General features: G+C 41.7%; 1 protein-coding gene across 1 annotated transcript in view; it reads left to right on the top strand.

Annotated features, from left to right (window-relative positions):
• The first annotated feature begins 2,067 nt into the window (after positions 1–2,067).
• STK10 (serine/threonine kinase 10) overlaps positions 2,068–15,289 on the top strand; it is an 88,762-nt gene continuing 75,540 nt past the window's right edge. Inside the window, exon 1 of the mRNA XM_087709627.1 lies at positions 2,068–2,657. Within this exon, the coding sequence (XP_087565753.1) occupies positions 2,502–2,657 (156 nt within the window). The 5' untranslated portion in view covers positions 2,068–2,501. The remainder of the gene's footprint in view (positions 2,658–15,289) is intronic.

The raw sequence follows: 15,289 nt of genomic DNA, 5'->3' as shown, positions 1-15,289 counted from the left end.
TTGCCTCTCCTATATTCTGCAAATAAGTTTATAAATCTTATTTTCAAAGTTGCTGAATCAATGGAAGCAACAATATCACCAGTCTGCATTAGTTCCTGATGTCATAAAGGGGACTGTAAATTGACATATTGGAATAACAAAGACTTAGATTATGTTCTCACAACAGATACTGTACTATAGATTAGATGCAGTAAATTAACACAGAATCCTGGATTCACACAATAGCTAATCCACTCTGGCTGAGTTTACCCAAATGAGTCAGCCTAGTCTTAATGTGACTATAAGCTGGGTATGAAAGAAGCAAAAGATAAAATAGTAGGGTCAGAGGTGGTTTTTTGGTAGAGAGGCTCAACAGCAACCAAAAACTGGCTACACAGAACATGTGAATATTTCACCCTTTTGCTGCACTGGGATTGTGTGACACAGAATATTTTCTTTCTAGTGGCCCTCTTATGAACATTTCCATATCAGCCATTCAGAGTAACTTCCAATGCCATCTAACCTTCATTGTGCCAAACTATTGTTTTCTCTAACTTCAATAATCGGCTGAATAATGCTATCAAGATGCTCCTGCCAGCATCTAACTGGGAACTTAAAACTTGGAACATATGCAGCAAAGACAAAAGCTGCAGTATATATACAGAATAGAAGTTTACCCCAATTTAAGAATGGTTTCCATACTGTATATAACATCACACAGCAGGGTATGCAAGCATATTACTTACAGTGAGACTTGTAAGAGAATTTAAATGCTCGCAATAGTGTAAAACAGCAGATTTTTTTTTTAAAAAAAAACCTCAATTGTTCTTTCTCCTTTTTCTTTTTGGTATTTAATTCTTGGTAAATCTGTACTTCTTATCTATTTTGCCCTTTTATTAAATATAGACAGCGCACACAAACATAGGTAAAGGTAAAGGTTACCTTTGCAATATGTGCTAGTCGTTCCTGACTCTAGGGGGCAGTGCTTACCTTTGTTTCAAAGCCGAAGAGCCAGCATTGTCCGGAGACGTCTCTGTGGTCATGTGGCCGGTATGACTAAATACCGAAGGCGCGTGGAATGCTGTTACCTTCCCACCAAAGGTGGTTCCTATTTTTCTACTTGCATTTTCACATGCTTTCGAAGTGCTAGGTTGGCAGAAGCTGGGACAAGTAACAGGAGCGCACTCCGTTATGCGGCGCTAGGGATTCAAACCTCCAAACTGCTGACCTTTCTGATCGACAAGTTCAGCATCTTAGCCACTGAGCCCTTATACACATACATAGATGCATACAAAATTAGTAATTACATAATGAAGTAATCAATTATGGTTTGCTTGATCCAGTTTCCTACATTGGCCACACAAAATTGGACCACAAGTTGGGTTTGTATAATTTGCTAATCTAGTTTATAAGGCACTGGAGAGCATCTACTACTCTTTTTGCAACAGTCTTACTAACTGACAGGCATTTCCCACCTTCTGTTATTTAAAGCTCTTGAGCTGTTGTACACAACCATTATTTTCTCTGAGCAATTCAGGAAACCGTGTCTTACTCACCCCATCTCTATCCCAACTCAGCCTGACAATTTTCAGAAAATCACATTCAAAGGCATGGTTAATTTCCCTTACTCCCCCATCCCCTTCACCGCTCCAAGGGCAAAACACCGGCTCTTTAATATTAGGACCTTAAAATCCTTCCCCGGATTCTTCAGCAGCTCTATTTGGGAAGGAAAGCCTCTCGGACGCGGAAGACCCGGGTAGTGGGCCGTCCCCGTTCATCTGAGTACGGTTTTGTCCCGCCAAACTTAACGAGGTCAAGGACTGCAGAAATCGCAAAGGCTCCAAATACTCCCCCCCCCCTTTCTTGAAGAAGAGGAGGAGGGGGAACAGGCCATGGTTGTGGAAGGGGGTCGCGGAAAGGCGGTCCGCGTAGGAAGACCCGGGGCGGGCTCACCCCGCTCTGACGCGACCCGCACGGGGGAGCAGCTCAGCGGAACGCGTGCTGGGGCGGAGCTGCAGGAACTGGAAGGTGTCCCGGCAGAGAGGGGCGGGGCCGGCCAGAGAGGCCGGAGGTGTTGGCTGCCGTCCGACTTAGCAGGTGAAGCGTCGCTCCCAAAGTCTTAAGGGCTCGGCTGGCTGGGTCGCTCCCTTTGCCCCTCCGACCACGCCGGAGCGCTCATTTCGCCCGCTGGCCGGTTGCAGTTGGAGCCATTTCCTCTGCCCCGAGATAGCCCGGCCAGTGGGGGCGTCCCACGTTTGGCGGAGGAACCGGCGGAGAAGCATCCTTCGGGCTTTCTCTTCCTCCGAAGTCCCGTATAAAAAGCACCGATTGGGCGGAACTGGCTCGGCTTCTTCCTCGGAAGTTTTCCTTCTGCCGTTAGGCTTCGAGAAAGTTTAGCCCTTTCCAGGCTGGCCGGTTTCTTTTTTCTTTTCCTTGCCTGCGGAGAAGTCGCTTCTTTTTCCGTTGGCTTCTCTTGGACACGTCGATGGTGAGACTCTCGGAGCTCAACTTTGGGCGCTGCCATGGCCTTCGCGAATTTCCGGCGCATCTTGCGCCTCTCTAACTTTGAGAAGCGGCGATCCAAAGAATACGAGCACGTGCGCCGGGATTTGGATCCCAACGACGTGTGGGAGATCGTGGGAGAGCTGGGCGACGGCGCCTTCGGCAAGGTGTACAAGGTGAGCAGGAGGATGGAGACGGGATATTTGGGGGGCGGGTTGTCGGAGAAGCGGGGGACCCGAAGGAAGGGGAGGAATCCCTAAGTGGAGAAAGTGAGGGAGGTGGGTCTGCTCAGTTGTAAGATAGAAAACTTATTCAGGTACCTAACCTAAAAGAAGATTCTGGAGTGCAAGTTAAGCAGGATGGACTTAAGGTGCCAAATCAACAGAACTTCTCATCAGTTCCAGCAGTTCAATCATAGAGAAGTGTGTGTTGCCTTTCAGTGGATGTGTTAGAAATGGACAGCTTTTATTTATCATACATAAATGTTGTCTTTTATGTAATATTCTGTAACATTTTATATAAAACTATATGAATGTTTTAAATGAATTAAATTTAGGGGTCCTCATGATAGTTTAGGAAATGCCCCATTCCATATCATATTATAATTATAGTTTTTTAATTTAATTATTCAATTTGCCGTTGCCACTTGTCAAGCCACTCAAGACAGAGGAAGTCGCTCCAAGCCATAACAAGCCACTGAGCAATAAACCATGGTCTATAAATTACAGTGGCTGAGTACAATGCAGTGTGTGTAAATGAAGTAAACCACATTATGGGTTAGTGCAATATATCAGCCAAATTGGTAATTCTAAAATGAATTTCCCTAAGAGTTACAGATGATTTTTTATACTTTGTAGAAGTGATATTAGACTGTGGGAGAATGTCTAAATTTGCACTTTTCCCACACTTGTAGTAAGATTGATTTGGTATAATAACTGGGGATTGGAGATTTTGCATTCTCTTTCTGGATGGCTCTGTACTTTGTTTATTCAACGACATGTGAAATCATGTCTTCTAAATTATAAATATGTGGTATAATCTCAAATTAAGGAGGCTGTCCAGATCTAGAAGAGCCTTTCAGTTCAATGTTTGTTCTCTGTATTCATAGTTAACTCTCCCCTTTTGTATTAGATTCGTTTTGCAACATAGGCCTCAAAATAAGTTTCAGCCCCATATATCTAATCAAGCGACATCAAAGTTTATTCCCTTTTGTTGCATCACTCTAGCCACTATAAATCAATTATGAGGATTGGTCAAAGTTGCAGCTCAACAAATATCTGGAGAATCACACGTGGCCCATCCCAAAAGTATGAAATAGAAACTTCTGTTTTAAAAGATGGTCAATGGAAGAAAGAAAAGTTAACCGGTGTTTTTTTCTCTCTCTCTGTTCTTATTGTCTTCATTTGTTGGATTTAACATTATCTTATCTTCTATTTTTATTATATAAATGTTTTGGGATATTCCAATGCAACTGTGCAAATCCAATTAATAATTATGGATAGAAACTGCCAAGAAAATGGCAACACTCATTGTCCAAGGGAAGATGCTTGCAAGACCAGCTCCTACGTTGAGTGGTCCTCTCGTTGTCTGGGGAATGCATCTACTGTATCAGATTTAGTCATACTGCTGGGAATTCCTAAGGATAGGGAATGCTCTAATAAATTGATAAACAGGTGAACTGATCCACAGATGCAGCTAGGCATCACTTCTCATGGGCTGTAATCTCCATTTTGGTCATGCTGCCTGGGTGATAATTGGAGAAACAAACTAAGGGACATAAAAATAAGGCTCAAGAAGACTCTTTAACAGTTTAGTAATGAAAAGAAATAGTTTGGATTTCTGAACTTATTGTGCCCAACACAAAATAAGTGGCTGCACTGTGGAAATGGTTAATATGGTTTGGAAATGCTCAGTTTTTCTAGGTCTCTTTGGAAAATTATAACTGAGAATCAGGCATGATTTCTGAATAGATACTATATTATACTGACATCAAATTCTTAAACAATAGGCATAGGAAAAGTCTTGAAAACAGCTGAATGCAGTAATCTCTGCAGGCTAAATATTCTTCTCCAATATATCTGCTCAGAATATTTGAGATGGATGCTGTCTGAACTCATGATTGATATATGTTCTAGCTACATTATAAGAATTATTCACATGGCCACTAGAAGTGCAAATGAATTACTTGAGAAGGTTCATTAGCTTCCATCCTCCCATCAAGGATGCAGATCAGAAGTTTGATAAATTATAAGCTGCTGCTAAATAAAAGCATTACACATGCTTGAATAGTGGAGGCAAAAAAAAAGAAAGTCTTCCAATGCCTGAAATGATGTTACAACTATTTGGAAGTATTGTAAACTGTAGTAGGCATAACTGGCGTAATTATCAATAGATGGGTTTGTTGAAAAGGATAATTTCATTTGTATAGATAAAGCTGCTTGCTCTGGTTATGAAAAACAGCAAGGAGCTTTATTATATAAATTGTATATTTTTATAGCATCTAATTATAAAAGAGATAACACAATAGTGGACAAATGAGAAAGACAAAGAGTCTTAATGTTTTTTGAGGCCTTTTATAACTTCTTATATTCTCTTTCAATGGACATGCACTGAAATTTGGAGAGTTGTTACTTGCAGCTTTTTCAAGTCCAGTCAAGATCACTTTTTGGATAATTCAAGGATAAGTACATATGTAGTATTTCAAGTGTTGTAGGCTATACTAGGTGCCTTATGATGTTAATAGTCAGATCTGATCTCATTATTCCTTGAATTATCTGATACAAATGGCATCTTTGTCTTTGGTGATAGAACAGATAGATAGAATAGGAGAAACATGGAGAATCTAATTTATTCTAGAAAGGATACAATAAGTTCTGGACTACTGCAGAACTTGTCCATTGCACTGGATGATAAAAGAGCTTTGAAGCAGAAGCCTGATCAATAGTTGACTGGGGAGGAGAGAGAAGTCATCCACAGCCATTCAGGGATGGGTTGCAGGAGGTTCGCAGGGGTTCTGGAGAACCTCTAGCTAAGATTTTGTGCAGTTTCGGAGAACCCCCAAATCTCACCCCTGGCCCACCCCCCTCCTAGGAGTCTCCACACAGCCTGTTTTGGATGCAGGTAAATGCAGGGCACAAATGGAGGCTCGAGGAGAGCAAAAAAATGGGCCAACCAGAAGTTTGGGAAGGCCGGAAACAGACCTGGAGCCCGGGGAGGCCATTTTCGCCCTCCAGGAGGCTTGAAAAAAGCCCGGGGAAGGCAAAAACACTCCCACCCACCCCGCCATGGTGCAGGAGGCCAACTAGGCCATACTCACCCAGCAACCGGGCAACCCCTTGCCATTCATTTCCAGGGTACCTAGTGGCTCAAAGCTCTCTTCCTTCTCCTGTTTTTAACATATACATGAAACCAGATCATCGGTTGTTCAGAAGCATTAGTATGCTGATGATATTCGAGTGTATATTTCAATACTGGGCTGGGTAGGTGAAGCTATCTTTGTGCTGACCCAATGTCTGGAGGCTCTGCAGATGCAAAGGACAGAACATACCGCTACTTCAACTCAATCCTAACAAGACTGAATGGCTGTGCCTATTTGTCCCTCCCCACCCCGCAGGGTCAGGGACATTTCCATTATTGGTCTTGGATGGGGTTATACTTCCCATTCCATACTGGTGCATAGCTTGGATGTCCTTCTTGACTTGCAGCTATTGCAGCTATGGTTGGGAGGCTCTTTGCAAAGGTTGATTTTGTGTAGCAGTTGTGCCCCTTCCTTGACCAGAAGGCCCTTCAGACAGTTATTATGGCCCTGGTTACTTTTGATGCTTACAATGTGCTCAGCATGGGAATGCCTTTGAAGAGCATCTAGAAGCTACAACCGGTACAAAATGTAACAGCAAAAGCAGTAACAAGTGCTATTGGTATGTGTGATTGTTGCTATGTGAAGTGCGTTGATGATCAGTTGGGTTCAGTATAAGCTGTCCGTCATTACCTTCATGGTATTTGAGAGTCTGCCTTTCTCCAACTTTTTTATCGGTAGGTATGTTCCAGCAGAATGAGATCCCCTCTATTAAATATGGTCCTCTTACAGACAACCACTGCCCTCTGGACAAGTTCCCACCACAGGGATAGACAATGTCCTCTCTCCTGGGGTTCCAAAAAAGCTCTTAAGATCTGGCTTTGGTTTCAAGTCTGAGATTGATGTATTGTGTGGAACGTGGACTGGCTTGTTACTGCACTGGTGGCTGCCTGTGTGGTATTATGTTTTTAACCTTTTTACTATGTTTTTTTTTTGTATTTGTAAGCTGCCTGGAGTGGGTAGCTATAATAAATTTTAAACAATTGTAATCTTAGAAAATCATTCTGTTAACATGTAGGGGGAGGGAAATCATGCCGCCTTTTCCATTGCACTGGGAGGCTTCAGAACTTGATGGCTGAAATAATGGAAATTTGCTTGCTCTTATCATCACCCTGCCCTCTTTTGTGGGTGGGGGGTTTCCAAGCATGCATTGAAAATAATTGTTGGTCTACTACCATCTACTTCAGCCTTCCTGATATGCTGAAGTTAAAATTCCATGGTGGGAGGCTGGGGGGGGGGGGGCGGTGCAGTGAGAAGCACTGGCCTAGTTAATAGGGCCTCAATGCAGTAGATTTAAATTGAAGAAGTTGGACTACATACATTGACTTTCTGAAAACAATATTATCCTTTCTAGAAAAATAAAGAATGATATAATGGCCCTAGAAATTGTAACTCAACTATCTTACAAAGAGAGCTTCCAGCTTCATTCTTCTTCTCATATCTGGCTATTAAGAGGAAACTTGTCCAAAGAAACACACCTCTTATTTCACAAATAGATTCTGCCAAGACAAGTACACAATAAGTGCTTATTATTAAATCGGAAATGAGCAGAATTTGATAGTAAAGAATGTTCATTGTAAAATGCCATTTAATTAAAGTTTCTTCTTTCAAGGGATCAGATCTTATCAAGATGCATGCTAATGTAATCCTTTTCAAAAGACTCTTTAAAAATGGAGTTTTATTTCTTGACTAGAAGTGGTCAATTCTTGGTATTGTACAAAATTCCCTTGGAGACCTGATCCAATTTCCTTTCCACCTATCTGATAAGGAGGAAGCATGCCTTTGTTTTCCTACCACTATTTGGTTCTTGCTATTAATATCAGTGGGAGACAACTGATTTTGAAGAGAGTGACTAGGAATAAGACACCAAGGGGTTAGAGCAGGGGTGTCAAACTCAAGGCCCGTGGGCCAGATCCGGGGTACGTAGATCTGGTCGGTGAAGCTGCCCTTGGAAACAGCAAAGGACCAGCCTGCAGTCCTTCTACCAGGGAAAATGGGCTCCCTAGCACCACCTTTAGCCTCGGCCTCCTGAAACTCTTTGCCAGTGAAAACAGAGTTTTGGAACCAGTTTTCGCTGGCAGAGTGCTCAGGATGCCACAGGCGCCCCTGACAAGAGTGATGTAGATCTGGCCATGCCTACCCTCGCCAAACCCTCCTGAGGTCAAATACAAACCTGATGCGGTCTTCAATGAAATTGAGTTTGACACCCCTGGTTTAGAGCATTGATCTGTTTTATGGAACTTAGTTATCATGTAGGCAATAATCACATTGTAGTTGAAATATCAGGAAAGAGGGAAATTTATCATAAGGATTATAAAAGACATGATTATTATGTCCTGAAATATAGTCAGTTAAGTTTTTTCAGTTTACTTTTGTTAATTCAATCCAAAATCAGCTCAAAATTCTGTGATGGCACAGTCTTCCAAGGAATAAATATTTCATAGTTCTGTGCAGCTCACTTTGGTAGGCAGGACTGCAAGACATATTATGTGGGTGTCTAAGACTTGCAGAATATTCAGATGCCTATAACATCATTTTAAACAGTCGTTGTTACTATAAAACAGTATTTAAAATATAAAGTGTGTACTGCCTATCAGATTTTTTTCTTTCTTTCTTTGCAGTCCGTTGGCTGGCATTCTATCGAACATACACACAAAATTGTATTGCTGTATTACTTTCCCCAAAGACAGAATTGTCACTCGTATACTATCCTTTTGTGCCACCGGTTATTATTGAGACATCCTTTTTGCTGTAGTGGTTAAGATGTCAAGTTAGAAACCAAGAGGCTGTGAGTGCTTGTTCTGCTTTAGGCAGAGAGCAGCTGGGGAACCTTGTGCCAGTCGCAATCTTAGCCCTAAGAAGCAGGCAATAAGCAAACCACTTCTGAAATCTTGCCAGGAAAACTGCAGGGAAATGTCCAGGCAGTTGTCAGGAATCAAAAACTAACTTGAAGGTGCAAAAAGACAATTAGGCAATATAAAACCTGCCTTTATTACAGTGCTGATATTTTTTATAATAATAATGGTTGGATGACTCTAGAACAGTGATGGCTAAGCTTTCTGTCCCATGCACGTACGTGCCCACACCCATAATGCAATGCACATGCGACATCCACGTGCTCCCCTACCCACCAATGCATGCACGTTTGACACCTTGGTGGCCGTTTTGGGCCTCGCAGGCCTCCCTGAAGCCTCTTGGGACAAAAAATGATGGGGGTGCACCACGCTGCCCCACCCTCTATGCATGCGTGTGCACCTTTTGCATGCAGCCTGCCTCCTGTGCATGCCCCCTGCCCCCTGTGCATGGGTTCCACCACAAAACCGCGGACGACAAAATCGCGGTCGACGAAAGCGCGCATTTGACGTCATCACAGCGCGACGAAAACATCGCGCTGTGATCGAAAAATGTAAAAATAAAGCGAAAACCTTACCCTAACCCCCCCAAACCTAACCCTAAACCTAACCCTTAACCTAACCCTAAATCTAACCCTAAACCTAACCCTTAACCTAACGCTAAACCTAACGCTAACCCTTAACCTAACGCTAAACGTAACCCTAACGCTCTAAACCTAACCCTAACCCTTAACCTAACCCTAAACCTAAACCTAACCCTTACCTTTATGTGAATCGGCTTGCTTTAATTTTAATTTTATTTCAATTTTTAATTTTTTTCGTCGCGCTGTGATGACATCAAATGCGCGCTTTCGTCGATTGCGCTTTTGTGGACCGCGGTTTTGACGGGTCACGCTGTGCATGCACAGCAGAGACCTAAAAATCAGCTGACTGGTGGGAGGCAAACGCACATGCGTGGTGGAGCTTAGCTGGGGCGACAGCTTGCATGCCCACAGAGAGGACTCAGCATGCCACCTGTGGCACGTGTGCCATAGGTTCGACATCACAGCTCTCGAAGATACTTTAAAACACTTTTGGGGATCTTTACTTGGGTTAGCTGGCTTTGATGTTGGTTTTTAAACCATTGGTTTGTAGTTTGAAATAACCTGGAAGAGTATCTCTCCCCCGATTATTGAAAGCATCAATTTGGAGTCAGGTTTTTCTTTATAATTAAACAAAATGTTTTGACTCTATTGTTCTTTTCAGTTTCCTGTCACCCATTCTACATTAGTGATTCCTATTGGTAGGGAAAAAGTGTCCAACAAAGCTCAAGATAAATTGAATACTTGACATATTAGATTACAATTGTCAAAATTTGCCACCAGCACTCCTAGCAATCATACTGATTAGGAATTCTGAGAGTTTCTTGGCACTTGTAGAATATACTGAATTGGCAGAGGCTGCCGCAAGAAAAAATGGTGCTATTAATAGCTGCCCATATTTTCCCCTTCTCCCCCCAATAAATAAATGTTCTGAAACATAAAGAAGATGGGCAAAACTTTTTAGTCTTCTGTTGGTGGAACCATGTGAACAGGCAAGGGAAAGATGGATTATGAAGGTTAAATTCAGCAATTATTTTTTTAAAAAAATACTCTTGGCCAAGCTACTCACAATGCTTGAGTAGCTTGTTCATCTCCTTCCAAGGAACAGATGCTCGTATTAAAATCTCCAAATAAAATTGACCACTTGTGTAAACTGCAGGACAATCTGTTAAACTGTAACAAAGTTGAGAACAAGTAGCAGAAGAAAACCGATACAAGGATCGCACAATTATGTTGTATTGCCATCAGAGTTTGATTCTGAGCCAGGTTTAAACTCCTGCAGTATTTCAAACATTTTGAATGTGAATGTCTCTCGTGAAAGTATTGTCTCAGAGGGAGAATAATTGTGCACCATCTGTGTCTCTGGTGAATTGCTCAGTTCTGGAGCGCAGTGATATCAGTGAGGACACCAACGCCCTTGATAATCTGACTGTGGCAGAATAGGGGACAGGATGTGTTTTCGACACAGTGATCTGTGTGTCTTTCGGTTCCTCCAATAAACAATGTACTGAAGTAACTTCCTGCTGATTATTTTCCCTTTTTATTCTTTTTTTGGTCCCGCATACGTGGTTGAGAGGCGTTTTAAAACTCTGTTCTGCTCAATTTTAGACATCCTTTAACTTCCAATTTCAGATGGCTGTTGTCTTGCTGTAATTTAAACTTATTTGTATTTGCCATCTGCATCTGGCACTCAACACAGAAATATCCTTGTCAAGAGTTGATATGCTAACCCAAATATTTCATAATTCTACTTTTTGAGAAGCTCCAGATGCTTTTCCTGTAAGGAGACTGCAGCTTTTCCTTTCTCTTCTTTGAACCTCCCATTCTCTGAGATCAGCATCTTGGCTGTGGTGTCACTTTATGCTTGAGAAAATAAAGTATATTCAGGCCATGTTTCCTGGAATAAACAGAATAGGAATTTGATTGCTTCCAAATAGAACAGTTATAATTTAGAATTCTTCATCAAAAAATAAAGATTTTTTTTTCCTTTTGCTGGATTATTTGAATGGACTAAGAAGAATATTATTGGAAATGTCAGAAGTAACAGAAGCATGACAGACTATACATTTCAGTATTTCATTAATGGAACTGGGCATAATTGCAACAAGGAAGATATAAATTCAAGAAAGTTTAACTAGATTCTTAGGAAGTGTTAATAATTGTTATAGTCATCTCTCCCCCACTTTTTTTTAACTATGCTATCAACAGAGGGAGAGGGAATGCCTTTAAATCTTCACCACCACCCTCCCAGAAATGTAAATACACACATATTTTCTTTGCAGTTCCTGGGGAAAAGATTGCTAACATCCAGATATATCCTGTGTTCTATTTAGCATAACATGGGTTTAATTCTGAGCATCTTGTTTTTGCAGGGCTGGGGAAAGAAAACATTTTGCTAAACCATGTTTTCTTTAATTATACTCCTGGATATTTTCTGGCTCTGAACAATAAAGGAAAGGCAACATGTTTACATATCAGAAGTGTAGATAATATACAATTGAGGGAAGTTTGCTGGCAATTTGATCTAGATAATGAAGCAAGTTGCAGCTGTCCTACTAGAACTCTCCTCAGGACTATAACATCAAAGTATGCTGCTGGAACCATGAAATTGCTGCCTTTATGACTGACCGTCCATATATGACGGGGGAGTCAAAAACAGTCCTGGAAAAAGGCAGTGGCTAATAGTTTTCATAAGACTGCCGAAAATGCAGATTGGGTTTAGTCTCTACAACTCAAATTGGTTCTTAAAGGGAGGTTGCCTGTGACTGTTTCTAGGAATCATACCTAGTCTGCCTGGCCTCTGCACTAATTCATTAATCTTCTGGGCCAATGAACATATTTGGAACTTTGAGGACATGGAAATTCTCATAAAATTGCTACCAGGAGGGCATATTCATTCACAAGATGACAGTCATGGTGAGCATTGCCAGTCACTGCTATTTATGTGTTGCCCCAATAATCCAGGATGATCACTACCATCCCTCCTACTCCCTAGGTAGTCCTACTACCCAATTTTAAATAGATGAAGTCTTCAGATTGACTTCACAAATTTATCAGGCTAGCATGACGATTGGATGGAGCTCAAATGGCTTGCAAGAACATGCACAATAAACAAATGAATCCATTCTGTGCTGGGAGTAACTGTATTTTGGTAGGTTGTGCTATTCTACATACGTGTGGTGCAGTACTATTTTGTTACAGCTTTCCTAGGCTGTTCATCTTCAGACTGAGAGTTAGTGTGCTACTTTTAAGATGCTGGACTAGGGCTGGGGAATCCAAGTTGAAATCCACCTTCAACCATGGAATTTCAGCTTTAGGCTAGTTACTGTCTGTCAGCCCAGTCTGCCTTGATCTACTGTGGCTGGGTGAATCACATGACATTTAGCAATAGCAATAGCAGTTAGACTTATATACCGCTTCATAGGGCTTTCAGCCCTCTCTAAGCCGTTTACAGAGTCAGCATATTGCCCCCACAGTCTGGGTCCTCATTTCACCCACCTCGGGAGGATGGAAGGCTGAGTCAACCTTGAGCCGGTGAGATTTGAACCGCCGAACTGCAGATAGCAGTCAGCTGAAGTGGCCTGCAGTACTGCACTCTAACCACTGCGCCACCTCGGCTTCAATGGAAGCTACCTTGAGTTCAAAAGAAAAGCAAGTTATTAATTTAATACATAAAAAAGTGGAGGGTAGCTCAGTATTTGTCACACCAAAACCTCCCTACAGTCCATTGGAGAAAAAGCAAAACCAGAACACTTCATTAACATTTTGTAATTAGGAAATTTGTAGTATTTGGAAGGATTCAGTCATAACACTTAACATGACAGCAACTTATTATTAAGTGCAATGATGCAGTAGATTGGAGCAGGTAACTGATCCCTCTATGTGTTACACTCCTGACCTTTAATTAGATATGATATGTCATTTAATTGCCCTATCATGTTTTCCTCAATAACAAATTGTTGTACCAAACTATTTCTCTTTTTACAATACTGAAAAAGCTGGTCAAAGACTATAATAAAGGGATTTGATTTGATCCCAGCAATCCTTGAAGTGAATGGACAGCCCACACTACACAGTGTTTCTTCTCCCCACAAAGCAACAGCAAAGCAATCCAGATACGTGATAATTCAGTCAGTTCAGTTTCAGTTCAGTTTCAGTTTATTTCATTTATATGCCGCCCTTTTCCCCCGAAGGGGACTCAGGGCGGCTCACAACTCAACTAGGGAAGGGGAATACAGACAAAAGAAATTAAAAAACAACAACAAAGCATAACAATACATAATTTAAAAACATACAACAGTCATACCATTCGAGACGGGGGCAAGAGCTCTTTAGCCGCAGGCCTGTCGGAACAGCCAGGTTTTAAGGGCCTTGCGGAAGGCCTGGAGGGTGGTGAGGGTTCGAATCTCCACGGGGAATTTGTTCCAGAGGGTCGGAGCAGCCACAGAGAAGGCTCTCCTCCGAGTAGTCGCCAGTCGACACTGGCCGGTGGATGGAATTTGGAGGAGGCCTAATCTGTGGGATCTGATCGGTCTAGTGGAGGTAATTGGCAAGAACCATTGTTTTGGGCAGGGGGAGACAAGAAATTATATCCCCTTCCCTTGATAACTTTACTTAAAGTTCTTCTTTGTCAGAAGCAGTTTTGGTTTGTAGCTTCTGTTGTTCACGATTGTGTTTGGAGGCCCAATGATAATCTTGAGTCTGGAGCCCATTTGGACAGACTTTTCATTCTACGCTTCTTATGACTTAACAATTGTCAAAACATGTCCAGTGGTCTAAATCAACAAGAGAAACTCAAAGGTGCTTTTTTTCTGTAAAATACAACTGGACTGGGGAGGGGATGGGGGAGGGAGAATGGAAGGATTGTATTTCTTTGCGTCATCTGGTCATTAACACTATCTCTGAGAGCTGTTGAGGCCACTTGGGCAGAGTGGGAGAGAGAGGGAGTAATAAGACACCACTTATCACCTCTCCACAATGCAGCTCTTGCAGCAGTTCCTAGAAGATTCCACAGACAATGGCACCCTGATTCAGGTGACCTTGGGGGCCCAGATGAACTCCCAAGTGGCCTCAACAGCTCTCAGAGAGAGTGCTAATGATCAGATGACCACAAAGAAAAACAATCCTTCCATTCTCTCTCCCCCATCCTATAAGAATCTGTCCTTCCATTCCATCCCCCCACCATCAGAACTGATGAAGCTTCTTGAATGAGAAGCAAAATGTTTTCTTCTTCTTCCTCAAAGAAAGAAAAGCAGTCGAGCTGCTTTTTGAAGAAAAAGAAGCACCTTTGCAACAACTATAACCTGAATGATTGAAAATCCACAGACATTCAGCAAAAGGAAAGTACGGTAGCTGACTAAACACAGACAATTTGACTCAATGTTCTGATTGTTTTCTAATTTATTTCTGGAAGAAAAGTACAATTCTAACAACTAAACATGTGCATTTATAACTAGATGGAGTGGTATTTACACAGTTCCATTCTTGCAATGGAATTGTAAGAATTATGTACTCTGGTTTAAGCCTTGATTTGACCTATTTTTGACGTTCCTTCCCTGCATTAGTTGCCCCTTGGCCTGACAAAACCACAGCTAATCACAAATGGGAGATTTGAGATCTAGATCTTCAAGCAGATAGAACCAGAGTTCGAAACATCCCTCCTTGAACTATCCCCAGAGGCCAACTGGAGGAAAGGACAATGGTTAGAAATCTTAATTGTTCTTCTGAGCAGGCGGTCCACTGCTTTCCTGCTATGGGACCAACTTTCAGCCATTTCCAAAAGGGTTGCCAAATTTCTAAAAATAGCCATGGATTGTAAAAGTCATGTGGTGCCTCTTTCGCACTACTTGTTGTTTCAGGTTTTCCTGAACAAGTTTATTGTTGGTTTATGTTTGATCTATCATTGTATTGTTATATTTTTTTATATTGATCTTATAAATAAATAAAACAATAATAACGGTAATAATGGTGTTTTAAACCATACATTGTTTTGTGTCGTTTTTAATTTTGTCTGTATCCCC

Source organism: Thamnophis sirtalis, unplaced genomic scaffold (assembly GCF_051295495.1).
Source record: "Thamnophis sirtalis isolate CommonGarterSnake01/CBP01778 unplaced genomic scaffold, rThaSir2_p1.2 scaffold_3, whole genome shotgun sequence".
Lineage (NCBI taxonomy): Eukaryota > Metazoa > Chordata > Lepidosauria > Squamata > Natricidae > Thamnophis > Thamnophis sirtalis.
Note: the sequence above shows the minus strand (reverse complement) of the source record. Positions and strands in the feature narration are given on the sequence as shown.